Raw genomic sequence first — 16,755 nt, forward strand, 5'->3', positions numbered from 1 at the left:
ACATTGTCCTTTTAATATGCCCAATTTTTGTACTTTCATTGGAATGGACTCATTTAAAATTCTGAGTTACAATGGACATATTTGGATAACACTAGTACAAAATGGGCAAAATGTTGCAATGAATAAGTATCAGTATATGTGAACAAAACCATATTTCAAAACAAAGTAATGCTAAATTGCTGCAAATGAAGACTCAGACAGGAGTTGCTCTGAATATGTCTTTATTCAGCAAAAGAATCATAGATCTGCCTCACTCAGACATATACTGCCCTCTAGCAAGAACAGTGGTTACAAATCACTCATCAAGTCAAACAAACTGGTTAAGTCAGTCAGCATATTTGCTATTGCAAACACATATTGATCAAGTCACCAGAAAAATAGTACAATGTTCAGCAGAGCTCCTCACATTCAGAGTGCATTTTACAAAGTGGCATGGACTATCACTGCTGAAGCAAGTATGTATCTGTGGAAAGTAGTATAGTTGCGAACTACTGAAAAGCAGAGACAGGAGGGTATTGTGTTGCAAGAGAGTGAGACCAGTGTACAGCAAGGAATACTCCAATTTAAGTTTTTTAACTTAAAAAGGGACATCTTTTGTCTCCAAGTTATATATGTTGCTTTTATATTTGGCAGTGGTGTTTGTGGATATATAATGATAAACTATGAATCTATCAACAATATTTTATAGTCTGGAGATTTATTTAAAATTAACAGCCACCAACTCATGTTAAACTTGACTTAACCATGTGTGTGAAGCTTTTTCCCAAACTGTAGTTCTCTAACTTTTTTTCTGTGCAAATGCTTTTGTCCTTTAATGGAAACTTTAAAGATGCAATAATTTTTTTCAACTGCAGTCAAACATCTGTTTATTTTCAATGTCCTTGCCAAAGCCGGATATATAGTACCTTCAGATAATAAAAATAGAAATTGAGACATCTACTTCAGTTGAGTGATCACAACAGGAATAATGCTATCATTGATAAATTAAGGTGTGAATAACTGCTTCAAATATTAACTCTAAATGGAAAAAATATTACCCATGCTTATTATGCTTATTGAGAGTCCTGCTGAGGGAAACAGCAGGAGCTGCAGCTCTGCTTTGAAACTGACATTCAAATGAGCTCCAGTCTGAATGGCTGAGATGAAACAACCCCAGGAAAATGCTTCTCTTTTAAACTAAAAAGAAGGGGGGTGGAAGCTTTAGGTCGTCAACATTTGTAAGTCTTCTCTCCCCTTCATCTCCCCCTCAGGAATATTTACAGCAAGGAATGCACCTCTAAACTGTCAAATGGGTAGCATCCCTCAGATGACAGAGTACATTTTAGGTTTAATTCTACCACTTCTATTAACCAGAAACCTCTAAGACCCTGTAGATAACCCAAGGCTCTTCCCCTAGTTATCCACCCCACCCTCCCACTTCCATTCCAAGGCCATGTGCCATGGCAAGTCTCTCTCTAATGGAGAGGGCTGGACGTAGCTCCCTCCAGAGCTCATCAGCGCTACTTCTTCAGTGAGTGTTATAGATTGAGCTCCCCTGCATCGTGAGGTGTTAAAGGAGCTGCCTTCACAGCATGTTGCCATCATGCTAGCTGGGTGGCTTATGTCCCAGACTCCGACTCTAAGTTCAGATGAATATTAATTTAAAGTATTTAGTATTAAACAACAAACTTGTTTCTGATTAATCATTACATTTCTGGAGAGTGAATGTGTTTGTGTGGGAATTTTGGAATTCTCAACACATTTTTAAAGTTATCTGTCAAAGGCATCAGCACTTAAGTTTCATTATTTAATCAGTGGGCGCATCTGTCTTCATAAAGATCAATACTTCTCAAAACTGAAGAGTTAATAAAAATTATTTAATCCTAAATACACTTAAACATGCATCACCTGATTTCACTGATATCACCATTGTAAAGGGCTATAGTTACCTAAATTATTTATTTCTTCACTAACAGCCTTTTTTCTATTTTGTTAAAATGCTTGTATTTAAATGAAAGCTCAGAGTAGATAGAGAAATTAAACGATAACTACTTGCATGTTGCTTGAATGCAAGCACAAGATTTTTTGACTTTGTTAAAGTCAAAGTTCCAATTCAGGAAGCACTGGACATTAAGCACTTACTACTTAACTGCTTTGCTTAATCAGAACCTAAGCCATGGTATATGGCCTACATTTTCATAATGTAAGTTATCGACCTGACTCCCATTCATATTCATGGGAATACGCTATTTTGAGAAAGCAGAATACAGTAATGTTTGGAGTTTTGTTTTAGCTCTAGGACAAATCCTGATGTCCTTGCTCAGTTTTTAGTTAAAATATTTAAAGTCGTTAACAAGTAACATGCCTTGAAGCGTAGTTTCTCCTCATTTCAGAGGTCTGCTAAAATGTTTTAAGCAAGTGAAGATGACTGAAAATGCAGTCATATTAATACAACCTCAATACGAGTGCTCACAAACACTGGAAGAAAACTAGGATGCATCATCAAATTCAAATATTGCTGTTAACTAGACATCAGGTGCCCAATGAAATTATACTTTATCAGCTTTAAAAATGGGGGGGGGAATGGTTCCGGCCACCCAACACTGTAGTCAAGTGTTTGCCCTTGTCTTTAGGCACATTCAGCAAGTGAGGAAGTTTTAAGTGTGAACATCACAACTCTGTGTGACCTGAAGCTCAGCAGCAAATTGGAAAAAGGGTGTCAGAAGTAGAAGAGATTTTCAATCTCTGTCAGAATATAGGCTTTTCTTTACAAAAGTTCTCTTTTTCCTCTCTGACAAGTGCCCCTAGGCCTCACTGTACTGAGCCATGTTTGGAAAGGGTATCATACCTGTGACTGGGGAAATCTCTTCAACTATTCCGAGTGTTTCATTTACTAGGCCGGTCTGTCTGAGGCTACACATGACAACCAAATACTGTCAACTGCAGGTTAGGAAACGAACTGAAGAATTTTAATACTATAATTACAGAAGGCTACTACAAACCAACATCAAGGCCATTCAAGGTTCACAGCGAAATTCATTTGGCTGCAGAGGCTTTAAATAAAAAAATGAACAAAACTGATGTTCAGTTGGAAATCACTAGATGCAGAGGATAAAAGTAGAGGAGTGGTCCTCAATCTGCTATACCTGACTGTATATGCTCATACAAATAATCCTGAGTCCCACCAAATGGGCAGCCAAGTTTGACAGTGCAGTATGAACCCCTTCCTGGACAACTCAGCGTTGCCTGAAATCTGAGCTAGGGATAACTAAGGTTGCCACTGTTTCAACACATCCCAGTTTTACAGTGCTATGTAGCTAACTTGCATGGCATCTAAAGATCCCAAAGAACTGCACATTTGACATTTGTACCCACGCACCCCCATTTTCCACCGTTTCCAGCATTGGGAATATGTTAGGAGTGTGGTTGAGGGAAGTGACATGGCAGGAGATCTGCTGCACAGCAGAGACCCCTGGCCAGAGTAGTTCAGCTTAGACCTGACGCCACTTTAAGTTGTGCCTCTTACCCACCCCCAGGATCAGCAAGAGCAAAGGTAGTGTAAAGCCACACTGTTCTTCCCACCATAGGCTCCATGCTAGCAGTGTGCCAGACCACAGGATTGGAGCAAATAATTTTGTTGCACAGAATACTAAGCCTTCAGGTACACAGCTACTCAGAACAGGATCCAAAGCCTCATTAGGTGATCAACTGCCACTATTATTTCCCCTTTTCCAGCAAAAGAGGCGGTCACTTACCTGTAACTGGAGGTTCTTTGAGATGTGTGGTCGCTATCTGTATTCCACTGATGGTTTATGCATATGGACCATGCACCTGGAAATGGAGAATTTGAAAGTAGTATCCGTTGGTCTGTGCCTGCGCCCTCGTTCACCTCGTGCTTCCATCCAAAGTAATAAAGGGCAGGGCGGACCGACTACATCTGCAGTTCCTTCTCCACTGCGAATCCGGCAGATCCATAGCAGAGGGAAAGGACGGCGGGGAGTGGGGAATACAGATAGGGACCACACATCTCGAAGAAACTCCAGTTACAGGTAGGTAACCTCTTCTTCTGAGTGGTGGTCCCTATTGTATTCCAATGACGGTGACTAACAAGCAGTACCTAAGTCAGAGGAGGGTCTGAGGATGATGATGGAGTAGTCCTGTACAAAGGCGTAGTGCAGTGTAGCGGTGCGTACAGGTCAGTGAGCAGCATATTCTGAAGGGAGACCGAGGTTGAAGCCTGGCCCCCAGTGAAGTGAGCTTGTGCTCCTGTAGGAGGAGGTAGGCCCAGCTGTGTGTGGCAAGTTCTATGGGCCCCTGGTTCCCAGGCACCAGGAATATTCCTGGTTCCCGGGCACCACAGGCCTGGCTCCAGCACTGGTCTCTCCCTCAGCCCCACCTTCTGCCCCCAGGCACGCCCACCCCCCCCCCCCCCGTGTCCCCTGGGCCATTTCAAACAGCCTGGGGTGCCCACTCACCATCAGCAGTGCAGCGGATTTGAGTGGCTTCCTGCCTGCTTGCTCCACATGGCTGCTGGCCCCTCCCTGCGGCCCCTGGGCGGGGTGGGTCTGTGTCCCGCCCCAAGTGCCCCTGCAGCCAATAGGAAGCTGCGGGGGAAGTGCCTGGGGGTAGCAGCACACAGGGGCCATTATGGGAGCGGATGAAAGGAAGGAAGGATTGTCATGCTCTCCTCACGACTGAGCTCCAGGGTGCATCCTAGATTCCCTGGGAGTCCATGTTCCTTGAACCATGTGGTCGTCAAGATGCATTCCCCAGCCAACCAGAGATAAGTTGGTGATAATAATCTTGTCTAGGGAAGAAAGGGAACTCTCACACAAATGCAACGTGGCTCTGTCCACCACTGGAGGGATGATAGTACCACAGCAGGAACTGTCAGCATGGAATTCATGGAGTGGCAGTTTAGTGAGTAAACGGACTGGAGCCTTGTCAGAAGGCAGTGAAGGTGGAGACGTGTGAAGAGGGTCACGTATGCCATATGCCATGTGGGCTAAAAGGGACAGGCAAGTCCTGGCTAGTACATATGGATTGTTCATGATATGGGTTATGATGTTGATCATCGCCTGGAACCTGTTTGCTGGCAAGTAGGATCGCGCTGTGACTGAACTTACTGTAGCCCATATGAAGTTCAGAGACTGTGTGGAGTCTAGAATCAATTTCTCGACATTGATGCTGACTCCAAAGGATGAAAGAAGGTTAACATAGAGGTTGATGTGTGGGATGTGTGGGCTTCTTGCCAGGACCGCGAGGCTAGAAGCCAGTCATCAAGATATGGAAATATGAGGATACCATAATGTTTAACATAGGCCGTTGCAATGGAAAAAACTTGGTGAAGACTCTGGGAATGGTGGCTATCCTGAAGGGGAGCACTCTGTACTGGAAATGATGAGTGTCCACTGTGAATCTCAGGAAACATCTGTGGGCTAGATGGATATTGATGTTAAAATGAGTCCTTCGTATCGAGATTCATAAACCACATGCCTTTCTCTAAGAAAGAGATAATCACTGCTAGCATAACCATACAAAACTGGAGTTTCTGGATGAAGCAGTTGAGCTGCTGGAGATCGAGGATTTCTTCTAAGATATCAGGAAGTAAGTTGAGTAAAACCCCATTCCCTGATATTCCAGAGGGATGCATTCTACCATTCCTCATTGTAATAAGGAGTTCACCTATTGGGCAAGAATGCGGTCATGAGAGTGATCCCTGACAGGGAAGGCAGTCTTGGAGAAGGTAGCGTGATAAACTTGATTGTATAGCCATGGTGGATGATGTTCAACACCCATTTGTCCATTGTTATCGCACTCAAGCATGGGAAAAGAATGATAAATGACCCCCAAAGGGGGTGGGAGGATCATGAGGTTGTTGGCATAGTGGTTGCTGGCTCTTGGGATTGCATCAGAAATACCTCTTAGCTGGTGGTTGTAGCTGCGACATTGAAGCCTGCAAAGGTGTGAGATCTCTGTGTCTTTTGATGTTTCCTCAGAGGCTCGTAAGATCTGATGGTAGAATTCAGGAAACCAATAGCACTGAGTGGAAGGTTGGTGGTGGAATTTGCGCTTCGGGGTGGAGTGTAGATGTGAGTGAAGAGTGGCCCTGGAATCTTTGAGGGTAAGCAGTGATTCATCTGTCTTTTGATTAAAGAGATGGGAATTCATCAAAAGGGAGGTCTTCAACTGTGTTCTGTACCTCCCTAGGGAACCCAGAAGAATTGAGCCAAGACTCCCTAAGCATAACTATGGCCATAGCCAGGACCCTGGAGGAGGTATCTGCTTCATCCACTGCCAATTGGAGGGCCGTTCTGGCCATCAGTTTCCCTTCCTCAATGAGTGCCTGAAAATGAGCCTGATCGTGTTATGGCAGGCTATAAGTAAAATCCTCTAATTTACTGTAATTTAGGAAGTCATACTTGGCTTGTAATACTTGATAGTTCACAATCCTGACTTGTAGGCTAGATAAGGAGAATACCTTTCACACCAAAAGGTCCAGACACTTGCCCTCTTTATCAGATGGTGTGTATCAAAGTTGTTGTTGTTTGGCTTGCTCAGTCGCAGCCTGGATGATTACGGAGTCGGGAGGAGGGTGACAAAAGAGGAACTCAGACCCCTTAGCAGGAATGTAATAATGCTTTTCGGACTCTATTGGGTAGCTGTGCACACGGCCAGGGTGTGCCATAATGTTCTGGAGGGCTCCAGAATTGCTTTGTTAATTGGTAGTGCAATTCTGGCCGGTCCTGAGGTGTGGAAGATATCAAGCAGCTTATGTTGGGGGTCTTGAATTTCTGCTAAGGGAATCTGGATTTCTCCGAAGACTCTCCGCAACAGTTCCTGAAATTGTCTAAAGACATCCAGTGGGGAAGGGGATGCTGCAGTCACCACTTTGTCTGGAGATGAAGAGGGAAATACTGCTGGTTCTGGAAACTCTACTGGGACTAGACTAACTGGTTCCTCCTCTACCATCAGATCACAGCATCTGCTAGAAGGGTTCCTTAAGGAGGGGGCAGGCGAGCATTCCCTTGTGGATCAGGCAGCTTCCAAGGAGGGGGTATTGGGATCAGAGTCCCCAGTATGGCTAATAGGCTGGATCCAAGGGAGGTTGTGGTAGTCCCCACAGCATGGGGGTACCAGTGACTCCAAGCTGGTTGATGTGATAGATGCTGCCACGGACATGACAGTCTCCATGAAGGCATATAGGGATGATATGACATGATCTTTCTTCTCCCAGTTGCGATTTGTTGGAGGAGGAGAAGGCAGACTCTAGTTCCAATGGCAATACTGTCGGAGCTAGTGGAAGGATGTAGAGTACCGGTGCAGATAGTGAGGGGTCACGTACCGTAGGCATATCGTGATGGAGATATGATTTCTCAAGAAGTGGAGGGATGATGGACGGGGTGACTCCAGGTCGCCTTGCTGGACATGTCCTGAGGCCCAGCTATGGTGCCGGATCTCCCCAATGTAAGAAGCACTCTTTTTTTCAGGTATCGGTACCAGTGCTGTGGTCTGGCTTGGAGGAAGACTTAAGCTATGTCTATAATACCACTTCTGTCGATATACCTTATGTTGTACCCCATGAGCTACATAAGTTACATCGACCTAAGCACCAGTGTGGACAGTGCTATGTCGGTAGGAGAGCTTCTCCCGCTGTCATCGCTGCTGCCACTCACTGGGGCTGGATTAAGTCAATGGGAGAGCTCTCTCCCATCCGCTTAGAGCGGCTCCACTAGAGAGCTTACAGTGGCACTGCTACATCAATGCAACTGCGCCGCTATAAGCTCTCTAGTGTAGCCATAGCTTTAGTCCCATGCTTATGGGTACGCTTCCTTACCTCCTGACTAGGCCCCGTCATGGTGTCCCTGGGGTAGTTCCACTGGCTCCAAATTTGGATGTGGCAGTGGGAGGTGCACTCCTTGCTGTGTCAGGCTGATGTACAGGGCGTGTTCCCAAGCCTGGGTCCGAATGAGGTCTCATGGCAAGCTCCATGAGGTTCTTCTGGAGGAAAAGAGCAGAGCCTTCTTGGGTGTGTGGCGGGGGAGGATTGGCAAATACGATGTGATGTAAGCTTCCCCCAAGTGGTAGAGGCAGTGTTCATAGTCATCACTGACCGACAAGGAGCACAGGCAAGAGGTGCAGAGTTTGAAGCACAGAGTTCTGGGCATAGTCCAGTGGAGTGGAGGGGTAGTTTCAAAAAAAAAAAAAAAAAAAAAAGCTATCTAAACTAAGTACTAAAACTACAATAAAACTGGCAAAATGGGTAAAACTATGCACCTTATCTTATTTTAAAGTGCATCACAGACAAGGACAATTAAAGTTCTGACCCAGACCATGCAACAGTGAGAAGGAATTGGAGACGCGGTCAGTCCATCCCTCCCTTCATTGTCTCGGACAGAAGCACAAGGCAAACTGTAAACCATCAATGGAATACAATTGGCACCATCACTCAGAGAACAGTCTCGTCCACTCACTTTTCCCACATTGTGACTATCTGTCTAGATCTCCTGGAAGGATTTCTGGAAAATGAATTTCAACAAAGCTGTGCAAGCAGCAGTTTAAAGCTATTCTCTATTCACAGTATCTTACTCTAGTCTTTCATGCTCACAGCATTATCTTGTTCTGGAAACAATCTTCTGCTTCCAGTTGACATCCTCCCCACATGCACTAAAGAATCTCCAGGCAAAATTGGGGCATTAAGCAGAATTATGCATTTAATTACTCTCCACCTCCTCAGATTAGAAGCTTGCAGGAAAAGACGGTGACAGAAAAGTCTCAAAAGTTACATGTTAAACATGCAAAATTCTAGGAAATGGAGGGGCGGATTCCCTGAGTTAAACAAGTCCATTGACTACCATGCAGTTGCTCCTGATTTACATCAGCGTGAGAGGTATATCAAGCCCAGAAAGATTGTTTTATTTAAAGCACAGCACAGGGGAACATAATTAAAGCTAACTGTTAAAACAGATTTATAAGCATATTGCTCGTGCAATAAACCCTTACCCAATGCACATAGCTTACCGCGATTCTGCGGCCAACACTGCGGAACCCAAGGCTGGCCATAGAAATTAGTTAAAAGCTGGAAGCAGCCCTTCTTCCCTTTCCCTCCTCTCTCCCTTCCTCTGCTGGCTTTTGAGGTGCTGGTTAATGCTCCTTAAACTCATTTCCCTGTGTTTGGATATATGAGTAATTATTCAATGTATAAGGAAAGGCCATAGAAGTCTTACATTACCTATTTGCATGCTTCACAAGCCATATTCACCTCAACAATTTCAAATCACTTTAGAATACTCATTTTCTGTTTTTCCTTTGTCTATATACACTGTTGATACTGAACACTAACGTAGCTGTTATTATAGATTGTGTATATGGCATGCAGCAAAAAAAAAAAATGTACAGCAAAACCAAGCATAATTAAGGTGGGGAGAAGACAGCAAAGGAGTAAATCAGAACAAGAGGAAGATGGGGGAAAGGGATAAAGAATGAGGAGAGGAGGGTATTGACTAGAAGGAGACAAAGTGCAAAGAGGTAGAGCTTGAAAAGAAGCAGCAAAGGTGATAGGAAAGAGGAAAAACATGATATTGAAAACTGAGTTAGATTCTCTAGTAGTCAAAAAATGAAAGCTACATCACCACCCACCCCAGGAATTCCAAGGCAGACCAACTTCATGCTTCTTGTTTGCATAACTGTGAGTTCTTAAGTTTCATGATGCCTACAATGTTAAATAAAACAGCCAGAAATTGCCAGGTTTGTAAGCATTTCCATTAACTATGCTCTGGCCAGTACAAGTGTTTACATAAATTGAAGGATTTAGGATTGAGGGGTTCAGAATCATACTTACATGTACTAATACTGCAGCAGGGCAATATTAATCCTTTTATCTTCTTATAGCTGAGGGTGTTGCAGATACAATCTACACACAGCCATATTAATACACAGTGTGACAGTATTAGAGATCTCTAGCAGCCTTGCCCGTAGAGATTCCACTACACCATGAAATATTACAAAAAATGAAATACATTCAGGTTCCTCCAAGTTATTGATTATCGACTAACATTTAAGATAGTAGTAAATTAATAAATGTACATTTTTGAAATTAAACAGTGTGATTGTATTATAGAAATGAAATGTTACAACTATCCCTTCCCCATTAAAACACCAAGTACAGCCATTCTGAAATAGGTTTTTAATACTTGTTTTGTAATACTGTGAAAGGTTGTCCTTAGATCATCGATGAACAAGAGTTGCATTTTTTTTACATTTTTATATAAGATCAAATTATGTATCTACTGAAACAAAAATAGAATCAAACCTCCACCAAATGCTTCCTTGTGTTGAAATGAAAACCTGCTTTTCCCCCCAAAGCATTTATGTAAGGCAGATCCACTGTGCATTGTTGGCCCATCCTGTTATGTATTAGAGCTCCTGCCACTACTGAAGCAGTAGTCTGCCACCTGTGACTTTGATGTATTGCAGACTACCATGAGACAACCGACCAGCCTCAATAGCAAAGATCCAATAGCTCTGTGCTGAAAAACAAAGGCACTTTATATGTGAAGTCCCAGTGCAACTGACTAGTACTGCCTACATTTCTCTCTGCAGCCAGCTCCCAGTGTGGAATGTTTCTATGGTAGATGAAAAGTCAACAAGGCTGCAGTAAGACAGACAGAAAAAAAGGAAGGAAGATAGAAAAGGAGGGGACATGAAAGCAAAATACTGCAAAATGAGAGCAAAGCAAAGATAACAATGGTGGTCTTAATGTTGGTACCCTGCATAAAGGTTTCCCTCCAACATAAGAACAGCCATACTGGGTCAGATCAAAGCTCTATCTAGCCCAGTATCCTGTCTTCCGACAATGGCCAATGCCAGGTGCCCCAGAGGGAATGAACAGAACAGTTCATCATCAAGTGATCCATCCCCTGTCGCTCATTCTCAGCTTCTGGCAAACAGAGGCTAGGAACGCCATCCCTGCCCATCCTGGCTAATAGCCATTGATGGACCTATCCTCCATGAATTTATCTAGTTCTTTTTTGAACCCTGTTATAGTCTTGGCCTTCACAACACCCTCGGGCAAACAGTTCCACAGGTTGACTGTGCATTGTGTGAAGAAATACTTCCTATTGTTTGTTTTAAACCTGCTGCCTATTAATTTACTCTTGTTTTATGAGAATACTCCAAATACTCATGGCCCACAATTCTCAGAATAGAAAATAAGACTTTTCTGGTAAACAGAATTTTTAAATGAATTTAGTGCATTAGTGAGGCAGAATGACAGCAAAGTGCTATGTTAATTAAGGCATAAGGAGGAAATGCTAGCTTCCCACACTGAACTAACAGCCTCCCTACCTCTAGGTGCTAAAAAAGTGAATGCCCATTCCATTTTTACCCTCTGTGCTGAGACTTCCATGAGACTCATATTTGTTAGGGTGATGGCCTCTGTGATGTGCACCTCTGTCCAAGTAGGAATTGGACTGACACTACAAACTCATTTCACACAAACCCCAAGCAGCGATCGGACTGCATACCACTTTGCATTTACCACTGACCTAGGGCCGGATTCAGACTGGTTCTCACTAGAAAACTGAGTCAACCTGGAATACGATATTGAGGAGTTGTGCTAACTAACACAACATTTAACACACCCTAGCTGTCAGCATTGACAGGATTTGTGTGCTTAAAATTGTAATCTGGTTGCAGATAAGCACTGCTGGAACAACAGCATTAGCCATGACCAGCTGACAATGCTAAGGACAGCTAGCCCATTTACACTCATGGCTATGTTGTGTTTAATACAGCATTTGTTCAAATGACCCAATTTTCTAGTGAAAACAAGCCCTGAGAGGTGAATAGGAGTGGGTATAGTCAGTCAGTTGAGCCATCCAGGCCCAAGAGACTTATCTTCTAGTACATGTCTTTAGCCCACTAACTTCTAATAGATAAAGCAGGAGTGGAATAAAGGGGGAGCACAACTACCAAAAAGAAAAATCTGTGATCCATCATCAAGCTCATTACCTCATTAGTGTTCATGTTAAAATTATGTGCAGAAAAAAACCCTCTTAAAATCCTGGTGAGAAACACTGGGGGGAAAAAGTGAAAATTGATTTAACATTACTTGACATCACAAAGAAGTGCTACACCACGCAGTATCCAATGCTCTGGAGGTTGGATGGTTTTAAGGTCCACAGCAGCAACATAATTCAGGTCTGTTCGATGTGGTTTTTTGTAGATTGGACACGAGTACAGACGAGGATCTTTTGAAGCTAGGAAAATGGAGGGGGAGAAAAAAAACACACATGAAAAGATGCCCTGGGAAATGAGGCTGAACAGATAGGATGTGAGAAAGCAGAGCACAACTGAAACAGAAATATAAATACATCGAGTCAAAGTTCAGTAACCGATAGCTCTTCTCAACAAAAGCAAAGGAAGTTCAGTTAACAACACACTGCTCACTTTTTTGCTACTACTTGCAAAACAGATCACATACAGTACCGTGTGCAGCTCTTGTAAGTTTGGGATTTAGTATTAAACTACAGTACTTTGACAGAGTAAGAAGTTTAAATGAGCCCCATGCAGTGACTAGGATGCTGGCAGTTTCACCCTTCCACTCTACTTTCCTATTTTTGAATGTTTCATGCTGACACATCAAGATGTGAAAATTACCTTATTAAAATCTATTCATCTATTTTGAAATACTTTTTTCAGTCCAGTACAATTATTTACATGCTGCAGAAGTATGCATTGTCAACCGATATTCTTCACTGTAAAACTGGGACAAAATATTCCAGGCTTGATTAATATACAAGTGTTTGTAATTCAGTATCTCGGCTGGTTTTTAATTTGCTTTTTAATATAATAATGATTTTCAGCTTGCAGGATCAGAGCCTTATTTGTCTATCAAATTGGTTTTTGTAAGTAATACAGTTTATGATAATAAGACTTCTATTTCTTTCTTCCCAAACATCTGTAGAGTTCAAACTGTGCTAAACAGATTCATTCAATTTAGTGTTAAATTGTTACCAGGCTGAGATCTTGTGTGTCAATCAGTTTGAAACAATTTTTATGGCTAGGTTGTAAGTAAACTCCTGCAAATAGTAATTTATACTGAAAATACTGATAGACTGCATATTATAGGCATTTAGAATGTTACCCTTGGTTAAGCAAATGACATACACAAAAAGGGCACGCCACGTACTGTCAGAGAAGATAAGCAACGAACATGGAATTCTGATAGCAAAGCACAGGAAACATAGCCTGTAAGCAGACTGTCTCTAACAGCTAAATGATTCCATATCTTTTCAGCTGTTTTCTGTGGGATTTGATTTCCTACTACCTACTTTATTTGCAAACATTAAAAATTCAGTTCCACAAAGCAGAATGGCCTCGACTTCTGTTCTCCAGCTCGTTAGAATAGAGTGCAGACTGACACGTCTTTTCCTCTTTGGTGGCCCCAAATGTCATCCCACCTCCACCAGCTCTTTCCATCCTCTCACTTGGCTTCTGTTTGCTCAAGCAAATCCCCTCCACAGAACATCAGTGTTGTGGCATTTATGCATACAATCAACACCTAGGTATAACACAGTGGTTCCCAAGAACATTGTTAAACTTTCTGGAAACTACATTTTCCTTGAACCTCCTAGGATGTTGTCAGCCATGCCCTCGTGGGTATATAAGGGGTGCAGTGTCACCAGTCAGTCAGTGAGATTTAAGAATGAAGTGAAGTGAAGTGAGAGCCAAGCTGCAATATTGTGAACTTTGTTTTATTGTGTAATTGTGAAACTTTACTTGTGTTTTAAGACTTGAAGAGTGTAATTAGTTACTAATAAAGGGCGTATTTAATGAGACATCAAACCCCTATCTACGCAACAATATAAAAGAAATACTGTTACTTCTTTTGCCATGCTTAACATGTAATGTTTGATGACTTTCTACCACTGCGGAACATAGATTTTTGCTCTCCCTAATGTTGTGTTTTCGCCTGTAGAAAATAAAAGATGCCCCCGAAGAAGCCTTCAGGAATTCAGTATAGGAACCAAAAAGCTCAATTGCAATCTAGTTTGCAGCAAGGGACAAATCTGAGAGGAAAATATCTGAAACAGAACAACATAGACTGGGCTTTAGGCAATAGTGATCATCCCAGTGCAGAAGAAATTGAGGAGCGAAGCATAAATGAAAGAAGTCCTATTACTCAGAAGTTAGCAGATTTACCTGAAGAGAAGGAATGGCGGCATAAAGGAGAGTGATGACAAAGAAGAATGTGGCTCACATGAAAAGGAGAGAAACAATAAAAAAAGAATCAGCCTCTCATGATGACAGAAACAGCAGTGAGAAAAATTGCACACCACGAATCTATACATCAGATCCTGCTTTATGGCTGGCGATCCTAAACTGTGCTGATAATTTATCGTACAATTTTGAACAGGCTGGGCAAAACTGAGGATATGACATTGCTAGTAAATGAATAGAAGCAACACTTCTCAAAGTCACACTGCGAAAGAGTGCTTGAAAATGTTGAGAAACTGAATCAGTCTTCGGCTAGTTTACTCAAACTCAACTGTTCTGTTTTTGTTGCAAAATATTTGACAAGAATGTCAAATCATTGCTTGTCCTTTCCGGGTACAATTACTGGCATAACTTAGTTGATGCTCTGAAGCAACATGAAAAGCAACATCTGGCTATTTTACAGCCTACTCCAAATGGATGGAGGTCAAGTCCAGGCTCAAGCTGAATAAATGTATAGACGCAGGAAACCAGTGCATTATTAATGTAGAAATCCAACATTGGAGGAACATGCTTCAGCATCTGATCTCAATTACCCTCTTCCTTGCAAAGAATAATTTGGCTTTCCGGGGCTCGTTGGATAAGTTGTTCACTGAATATAACAGTAATTTCTACGGTTTGGTAGAGCTCCTTGGGAAATAGGACAATGTCATGCGTGAGCACCTACGTTGAGTAGTTCATAAAGAAACTATGAACCATTACTGCAGCAAAACAATCCAAAACTAATTGATTGACCTCATGGCAAGGAAGGTGCTTGATAACATATTGATGCGACTCAACAAAGCAAAGGACTACACGGTAATAATGGACTTCACTCCCAACATTAGTCACAGTGAAAAGATACCATTTACAGGAAGATTTGTTGCTATCACCTACTGTAACACTATAACACTGGTCCACCCAATATTGGTGCACAATTCAATTTCTCGATGTTAGTACATTTGAGTTATTCTTAACATTAAAAATTTCTATAAGCTTAGAGGAAACTTTTTTGGAGGGGTGCTTATAATAAATACAGATTTACAGATTCTAGCATGCAAATTTATCGTCTTATATGACAGTGATAAATCATGCATGCAAATCATGCATCAGAGTCATGAAATGCAATACAAGTGCAATAAAAAAATAAGGTATTCAAATGTTTAACAAATGGAGAAGGGGAGGCACCGAAGATGCTCCTTGCTGGGGGCGCTATTTGGTCTAGGGTCAGCCCTAACAGCCCTATTGCAAAGTTGGGGCTTCATTCTTGTAAAGAAGCCTAAGTTATGCATGTAGCCCCACTGATATTTTGGACTATCAGACAAATATTCAATGAGAAAAAGGATTCCTACTTCATTTACAATGCACTTGAGTATTTTTGGTACTCCAAAAGACTGTATAGAGAGGGGATAAATGGTTTCTGCTTCCACAGTTATGCTGTAACACCACTACTGGGGTACACCAGAATTCTGAGTCTTAAACATACATTTTGTCATATACATAATATAATGGTTAAGCACATTGGAAGTGGAAGACAAAATGCTACAGTTTTGCAGAGGTAAAGAAGGTTAGGAATCATTTGTAATTGCATATATTCCAAAACTACAGCAACAACAACAGTATTGTGACATATGTTTATAACCTAATTAGAGTGTCAGTTTTCAAGGCAGGGACCATTTATTACTATTCATGAAGTACGACTTCAAATCCTGATTGTTTTCCAGTAGAAGCCCGCACTATATATATATATATCATTATGGATAGGCAATCACAACACCCCATGCTCTGAAGAATCATTAACAATTGGTCAAGTATATGTAAAACAAATTAAAATTAAGCTGCTATCAATACAGCATAACCTGAAGTTAGTCACTTACTGTTGTTCTCTGCATAAATCCGTATGACAGGCATCATTTCAAAGAGCACCTTGGGCTTAGACTCAATGATTTTTAAATTTCTTCTGTCCCAACCAGCTCCTTCTAGATAGAGTCCGTATACATAGACGCCCTCAGGAGGAGGAGTTGTGATGTCATCCTTCATCCACTTGGTGACTTCATTGCACAGTGCTACACTATCAAGTGCCCACCCTTTGTTGGCTCGAGTTATTTCCTATTCAAAGCAACAATGAAGACTATGGGTAAAATTATGAAGAGTGTCTATGATTTAGGACAATGATTTCAGTGCATACAGGGCCATCCTTAATCTTGCATTATCACAAAAGTAATTACTTTAAATCATCATAAAAGCAAACATTTACCTTTTTTGCAGTACTCTCTATGATTAAAGCAGCATTATTTCCCTCTAGCCGAGCAGCAGGGTGTTCATTTCATAGCAAATTAAGTATTTTATTGCCAACCACCCTTCTCCCTCCAAAAAAAATTCACTTTTGAGACAAGTCATTTTTAGATTCATTTTCCCTTCCAGATAAATAAATAATGAAAAATGCACTAAAAAGGTACCAGAGTTAAACAAGTCTGCCTTTTAAAGGTCGGTTTGCAATGTTGTAGCTGTATCGGTCAG

General features: G+C 41.8%; 1 protein-coding gene and 1 long non-coding RNA gene across 2 annotated transcripts in view; both read right to left on the reverse strand.

Moving 5' to 3' along the window:
• Positions 1–204: 204 nt before the first annotated feature.
• LOC135981500 (uncharacterized) lies at positions 205–9,147 on the reverse strand. Its single transcript, XR_010598536.1, has 2 exons — positions 9,001–9,147; positions 205–905 (listed from the first exon to the last, which is right to left on the reverse strand). It is a non-coding gene; the product is annotated as an uncharacterized LOC135981500 (long non-coding RNA).
• A 1,006-nt stretch (positions 9,148–10,153) lies between these two features.
• The window catches only part of DNAH5 (dynein axonemal heavy chain 5), a 315,641-nt gene continuing 309,039 nt past the window's right edge, over positions 10,154–16,755 (reverse strand). Inside the window, exons 78-79 of the mRNA XM_065584236.1 lie at positions 16,113–16,344; positions 10,154–12,239 (exon numbers count right to left, since the gene is read on the reverse strand). Of these exons, the coding sequence (XP_065440308.1) occupies positions 12,088–12,239; positions 16,113–16,344 (384 nt within the window). The 3' untranslated portion in view covers positions 10,154–12,087. The remainder of the gene's footprint in view (positions 12,240–16,112; positions 16,345–16,755) is intronic.

This window comes from Chrysemys picta, chromosome 2 (genome assembly GCF_011386835.1).
Source record: "Chrysemys picta bellii isolate R12L10 chromosome 2, ASM1138683v2, whole genome shotgun sequence".
In the NCBI taxonomy this organism is placed as follows: Eukaryota; Metazoa; Chordata; order Testudines; family Emydidae; genus Chrysemys; species Chrysemys picta.